The sequence below is a fragment of the Centruroides sculpturatus genome, unplaced genomic scaffold, assembly GCF_000671375.1.
Source record: "Centruroides sculpturatus isolate CEXI.00-Female unplaced genomic scaffold, Cexi_2.0 scaffold158, whole genome shotgun sequence".
Lineage (NCBI taxonomy): Eukaryota > Metazoa > Arthropoda > Arachnida > Scorpiones > Buthidae > Centruroides > Centruroides sculpturatus.
Genome location: NW_019384347.1, coordinates 882,666 through 890,140, shown reverse-complemented (window position 1 = coordinate 890,140; position 7,475 = coordinate 882,666). Strand labels below are relative to the sequence as shown.

At 25.9% G+C, this 7,475-nt stretch overlaps 1 protein-coding gene across 1 annotated transcript; it reads left to right on the top strand.

Annotated features, from left to right (window-relative positions):
• Window positions 1–1,013: 1,013 nt before the first annotated feature.
• LOC111636299 (OTU domain-containing protein 7B-like) lies at window positions 1,014–6,858 on the top strand. The gene is made up of 8 exons (XM_023381520.1): window positions 1,014–1,017; window positions 3,839–4,066; window positions 4,132–4,377; window positions 4,461–4,559; window positions 4,647–4,774; window positions 4,847–4,983; window positions 5,052–5,359; window positions 5,479–6,858. Exons 1-8 carry the CDS (start codon window positions 1,014–1,016, stop codon window positions 6,549–6,551), a joined length of 2,223 nt encoding a protein of 740 aa, XP_023237288.1. The 3' UTR covers window positions 6,552–6,858.
• The last annotated feature ends 617 nt before the right edge of the window (window positions 6,859–7,475 follow it).

Sequence of the window (7,475 nt, the reverse complement as noted above, 5' to 3'; positions counted from 1 at the left end):
AGCTTTATCTTTGATTCCCATTTACACATTTCTCAATTAATGAAAGACAAACAGTCTTCAAATCATAAGAACATACTTTGTAAATATGCTACAAATTTTCCAAGCCCATATCACCACATTCCTCTTTTTTATATTAATTTCTTGCATGACAAACCAAAAGTGCTATAATTTAATTGCTAAAGAAGAGCATTTTGACAAGTATACTGAAGTCAGATGATGTTATATATATGTATATGTGTATATTTTTATTTAAATTTTATTTATTAAACATGTAAAAAAATTTCCTCATATTTCTTATGCAAGTAAGCTCATATCATTTTGTATATAAATGACCATAAAATAAATGGATATTCTTTAGCATAATTAGAGAAAGAATATACAATCATTATGGGAGTTTTGTAAACTTAAAAAAAATTTAGAAATGATCCAAATGTGGTTATTTTCTGCCAGATAATCAAGTCTTATGATTCATGCTCCAGTGTCTGAATTTAATATAAATTACATTTAGAATTCAGAACATTAGCTGTGTATAAAAATCTATTTATGTGTCAACAGATTATTCTTACTGGTTGTTAAAGTACTCTTGCTGCATTTATTGATACTTCCAAAATTTTAAAACAAAAAGTTGTTAGACATTTTGAATTATTTTTTATTTATGTTCATGTTAAGTTTGCTATAGATGGAATTAAAAGGGGTAGCATCCATTTCTATAGGGAAAATTTTCACTGAGTAAGAATTAAATGATGATGAATTTTTTAAAATATTTTTACAAATGCTTAAGAAATATAAAGCTTGCTAATTGCAAAATTATATTGGATTTATTTTTTGATATTATTTATTTCTGAATTATTTACATCTTGTTATTAATATACATTATTATTATATTTGTCTTGTTATGAAAATTTTTTTACTGAAAATCAAAATATAGAGTAAAACCTATTTCAAAATTTATTGAAATGTAAGGTTTTGTTGATTATTCTCATTGGTAGACTTAGTGAAAATTATTTCTTATAATGGGTATTAAATTGGATGTTCCTAACAGAAATACTTTATTGAATATTTTAATCTTAATTTTAAAATATGCAATACAAATGCAGTACAAATGGAAAGATGAATTAATATTTAAATGTGTTTATTTACTTTAGTCCAAGATTTGTGTAATAAAAAAAAATTAATTTTACAGCTACTTTCATAAATACAGGAAATGTGATTCTCATTGTCAATATTCACTTGAAAGTAAAATATTTGAACTGCATTTTTCTTCCAATTCTATTTTTATATCATATGTTAGATTTATTATATAATTAAATGTTGTTCTGCTGTTAATATCCTTAATTGTTGTTTATAACATTCTGGGAAAAGTAAAATTAAATGTCTTTAAAACATTTATTATTATTTTATTTTTATTATTTAAACTTATATATTATAAAAGTGTATAATGTGAATTTGTTTTCATTTTTTTACATGGCTGTTTTGAAGTTCTGTTTATTAAAAATATTAATGTTGTACATTTATATCTTGTTTTTATTTTTAAATATTCATCACTTAACAAACTGTGAAAAAGAAATGAATATATTGTAAAGTATGGATAAAAAAGATATATAATGTAAAGAACTAAATAATTATTTAATTTAAAAAAAGATCATAATTATAGATAAAGAAGAATACATGATGTTTAAAGTTATATATTACATTTGCAAGTAAAATAATAATATTCTTGTTAATAAAACAATTCAGTTTTTACAATGTACATCAGATTATTACCCAGCAAAATTACTGTTTAGTAGTATGTTATTTTATTCATTTATTTGTATAAGAAAAGATTTTCAGCTTATTACAATAGAATGAAGCCCATCAGCAATGGAGTTTAGAAGTATTTCAATTTGTTTATTATTATTGGTAACATTTTCATAAGTATCATTAATTTGCTTGTAAAAATCACTGATTGATTTGCTTGATAAGTGAAGCAGAATACAGTTAATACCCTTAAATAATCTTGGATTAAGGATTGGTTGAATTTCATCAAGTGGTCAAGAATATGTGTATGAATATGTAAATTTAAATTTGTTATATATTTAATTAAAAGAATTTTTCTCAAACATATTCTTCTCTAAGAATTTTTTATTTCCAAAAATAGACCTATTTTCTAAAGAAGTGAATATAAGAAACATTTATTAGCAAGGAATCAAAAAATATTTATTAAGATGACAAAACAAAAAGTCACTTCAGTAGAGAGATGCTTTTCTATTTTTGCTATATTTAATTAAATTACTAAAAATTTTGACTAAAATTACAAATTAGAATAGATTCAACATTTTTAAAGAATAATGTGTCCCTCAACATTACTTTTATTATAAAATTGTCAATATTTTGTAAAGTAATATTTAGAAATAGTAATAGTAAAACAATATTTAGTAAAGTAAACAAATAATAGGACCAGCTATAATTTTACAGATTACTATAGATTAATTTTTAACTTATACATTATTCAATATTTTGTTCTCAAAGTTTTCTTAAGTACAATATTTCATAATCTCTTGAAAGAAATTGATATTTTAGAACAATTTTGGTATTTTTGAAACCGTGCCAGTAATTTATTTCAATTCAAACACAAATTATTTATCGTATTTATACAGACACTTGGCAAATCACAGAATTAAATTTTATTCGATTGACCAAATAAAATTTAACCAAATAAATCAACCAAATAAAATTTAATTTCTGTGATTTGCCAAGTGTCTGTATAAATACGATAAAATAATTTGTGTTTGAATTAAAATTCTAGAACAAGTTAATGAATCAGTTGTACTTTCTATATAATGTTACACATCATTGAAATTCATAAACATGTATAGATTGTTTATTTTTTTAATAGCTCCCTTTATCCCTAAATATTCTTTCACAATCACGTGCAAATATTTCATTTAAAAAATCAATACAATAGCAATGATGATTTTTAAAATAAGATATTATTTTTACAAATAGTGTAATTTATAGAAGTTATTTTAAAAACTTAATTATGAATGTATGAAATTGTAATTATTAGGGATTAAAAATGCTTGCTTAATATATTTAGCTATAGGATAGAACTTTTCACTTCATTATTCGCAATGTAATATATTATTTCATAGTTTATAGCATAATAATTTTAATAATCAGATATAAAAAAATATACACAAAAAAGCTGTAGTTATTAAAAATATATTCTGTTTTATAGATTTTAGTTTATAAANAAAGTGTGCCACAAGCCAAAAAAGTGAGAGAACTGCCGCTGCATTAGGAAATTAAATGCATGTGAATTTTCTAGTAATGATGCATCTACAATGACTTTATTAAAAAAATTAAAAAAATAAATATAAAAGTATACTGATATTTTACTTACATGGCAGGGTGCATAGTGGCAGTTACAATGCAAATGAGGTACGATTTGATTCAAAGTCCAGTAACAACTAAACAGTTAGTATAACTGACCTGATTTCATAAACACATTGTAACATGTAATATGAAGAGAGAATACTATGCATACTTCCACAATAATTAAGTACAACATCAAACAAAAGACTTTATCTTTATTTTGCGGCAATTTGCCACAGGCACGTTCACCGAAGAGTTAATATAATTATTCAGCTAGTGTTATCAGTATAAGCAAGTCTCAAACTGATTACAGTAAATGAATTTTGTTCTTTTAATATTGATATATGATAATTGTTGTTTAATAGAATGTTGTCTGCATTAATATATTCTTATTCCTCCTGATAGTAAAATATGAGATATTTGATATATACATTGACATATACATTATTGACATATTAATATGAAAAAAATATTTTCATTGTAGGTCATAAGTGGAATTTACAGTCTGCATTGTCTGCATATTATATTTTGAAAGGAATAACTGTTTCTCCTGAAATATCAATAACAAATGATAAAAGAAAAAATTCAACATCTCGATCACCAAATCAGAGTCCAAAAAATCAATGTTCTTCTCCTGGTAAATCTACTTCTCCAGCCAATTATCTTCAAATTCCAAAATCTCCAGAAAGAGAAGTAACTACTGAAGGATCAAGTAAGTTTTTATGTTATACAACATAATTTGTTATTACAAATAAATAAGCAAATAAAAAATTTCAGCAAAACGATTATCTCGTGGAATTTCTCGAGCTACAGATAATGTTAATCTTGTATCAAAAGCAAGAAGTGAGTTTGCTCAAGATTTCAGGAGTTCAGGCAGAAGCAGTAGTCAGTCACAGATTAGATTAGAAACACCCGTTTATACTTTTACACTGCCAGATTTATCAATATATCCAGAAGATTTTAGAGCATTTCTTGAACGTGATTTAATTGAAACTTCTACTCTTGTATCTCTAGAACAAGCCGGTAAACAATATTTTCATATTTTGTTATAAATTTTATTTCTCTTTGAACCTGAATTTTATTTTTAAATAAAATATCAAATATAGGCAGATTAAATTGGTGGGCAGATAGAGGACTGTGTCAGAGGCTTTGGCCTTTAGCAACAACTGGAGATGGAAATTGTCTCTTACATGCAGCATCATTAGGTATGTTTAAATTTATAATGTTTATAAAACTTTGGGTATTTAAATTAAAATATAAAGGTAAATTTAAAATGAATTTTTCATTTACAGGTATGTGGGGATTTCACGATCGTCTTTTAACATTACGTAAGGCATTGCACAGCATACTTTCAAACAGTGCTTTCACTCAGGCATTTTATCGGAGATGGAGATGGCAAACTTCCCTTCAAAACAAAGAAGTAAATAATATTACTTAAATTATAAAATTAAAAATTTTCTTAATGAGTTTATTTAATAATTTTACATTTTAGGCAGGACTTGTTTATTGTGAAGAAGAATGGAGTAGAGAATGGCAAAGTTTATTGAAGTTAGCATCTACAGAACCTCGTTTACATCCATATCAAAAATTAAGTGGATTGGAAAAAAGTGAAACAAGTAGTGGAAGAGAGTAAGAATTTTAGTTATATTGTTACAATTCAAATTTATTTTTAAAAATAATAATACATAAATTTTTAGGACATTGGAATCTGTCCCAGAGAACAAAGGACAAAGTGATGTTTATGAAAGTCTTGAAGAAATTCATGTTTTAGCTTTGGCACATGTATTGAAACGGCCTATTATAGTTATTGCCGACACAATGTTAAAAGATGCTACTGGTCAACCATTTGCTCCAATTCCTTTTGGTGGTATCTATCTTCCTCTCGAATGCCCACTTATTGAATGTCATAGATCACCACTCTGCTTGACTTATGATGCTGCACATTTTTCAGCTTTAGTTGCTATGGACATGGAAGGTTTTGTAGATAAAACTCCACATCTTCCTGGTAAATTTTTATTTGTATATTTCAAAATAAATAAATTACTTATAAATTTTATAAAACAAATAATATGGTTAATAATTAATATAAAATAAATCACTTAAATAAAGTTTTGTTTATTTCAGCTGCAATTCCTTTGGTAGATCCTGAAAATAAAATTCTTCCAATCCAATTTGCAGTAGATCCAGGTCCAGATGTTAGATGGAATCATGATGAAAATGATTTCTTAATAACATCTAATTTACAACTCACCAATAAAGAAAAATTATCATTATTAAATGATTATTTAGATTTATCAGAAATTCCTTTACCAATTTTGGAAAGGCAAGATTCATTTGATTCAACACCAGATTTTATTAATGGTATTAATGAAGAAGTAAGATCAACAGCTGACAGTTTTGATTCTGATGATAGTATAGCAGATACAGCATCTGCTTCATCTACAGGAAGTTTACCTAGTCAACAAAAGAGTAAAGCTGCAAAACAAATTCAAACTGTTGCCAAACAATTTGGAAGTATTGGTAAAACAATGAGTAAAAAATTGAAGAAAAATTTTGGTAGTTTGACTCGAAAATCCGGTTCATTTAAAGGTGAATCAGATTCATTTAAACAAACAATGGAAGGACTTAAAAAGAGAAGACCAAAGGAATCTCCAAGTAAATTAACAATCACAGATGTGATTTCAGATCAAATTCTGGTTGCTTCTCTTCATACAGAAAAAAGGCATGAATATCAGGAAGAAATGATAAAAAATTATCTAATATCAGCTCGTTCACGATTTAATAAAGAAAAAGAATCTAAATATAAATATCAGGGTAAAGAATCGAAACAAAAGGAAAAGTTAACTTATTGTATAAATCCTGGATGTACTATGTTTGGTACATCAGCAACAAGCTATTTATGTTCTTCTTGTTATTCTAAACAGAAACAACAAGAAGTGGAAATGGAAGGTAAGAGAAAATATTCACCAGTACATAAGTTATTACATAAAGACAATTGTATAGATGATGATAGCACAATACTTAGATCACCTGGAAAGTTCAATCACATAGGTATATTAAAGAAAAGTCAGTCAGAATATAGTCCAAAACGAGGCATGCATGCTGCATATTCTCAAATTCCCATTGCTAGTACTTCTAATTCAGAACATAAAGTAGAAATATCTCCTGATAATTGTGATGACACGATTAAAGTTTAAACTGCCAAATTTTCAATTTTTAGTCAACCATTCAAATGGATGATTGACTATGATTTGTATGGTGCAATGTGCCACTCATAATTGAATTTCATGGATAATTATCAGTGTTGTGATTTCTCGTGGATTAGCAAAAACTGAAAGTACTACCAGATCTACATCTTGTATCCTAAAACATATATTAAATTTTGCAATGTACATTTTAAATACTGTATTCCATTTTATAAATACCAGGCTTTATCCACTGCCCAGCAGCCTTGTGTTTTGAAAAAAATAATAATACTATAAATAAATGGCTGTTAATGTGTGATTTATATATATTTATGGCATTGCAAAGACCACAAATGTGTGAAATTAAAATGAATATATATATAGTATATATATGTAGGTATTCATATACATATATATATGTATATATATGGGGTTTTGTATGGTGTTCCTGTTTAGCTGTGATCAGCAAATGCCAAACTCATGTATGATACTTAACTGGGTTAGAAATGACCCCTCCTATTAATCATATCGTACACTGCATTAAGTGATTTCAAGGAAGAATATAGTAAGAAAGTTTCTAGTCTTATTTATCAATTGTAATAATCTTAGATGCTCTACCAATAATTTAATTTGCTTTAATATTTTAAGATTACTATTTTTTATTATTAAAAATAATTAATTGCAATAATTAATATTGCATGTATTTTTTACAGTTATTGTAACTATACAGTAAAGTTTTGAAATTGAGTTCATTATGGTATATATTTGGTGTATATAGAATACACTACACATATATATGTATATATATGATCAATGATTGTAGCTTTATCTTTGATTCCCATTTACACATTTCTCAATTAATGAAAGACAAACAGTCTTCAAATCATAAGAACATACTTTGTAAATATGCTACAAATTTTCCAAGCCCATATCACC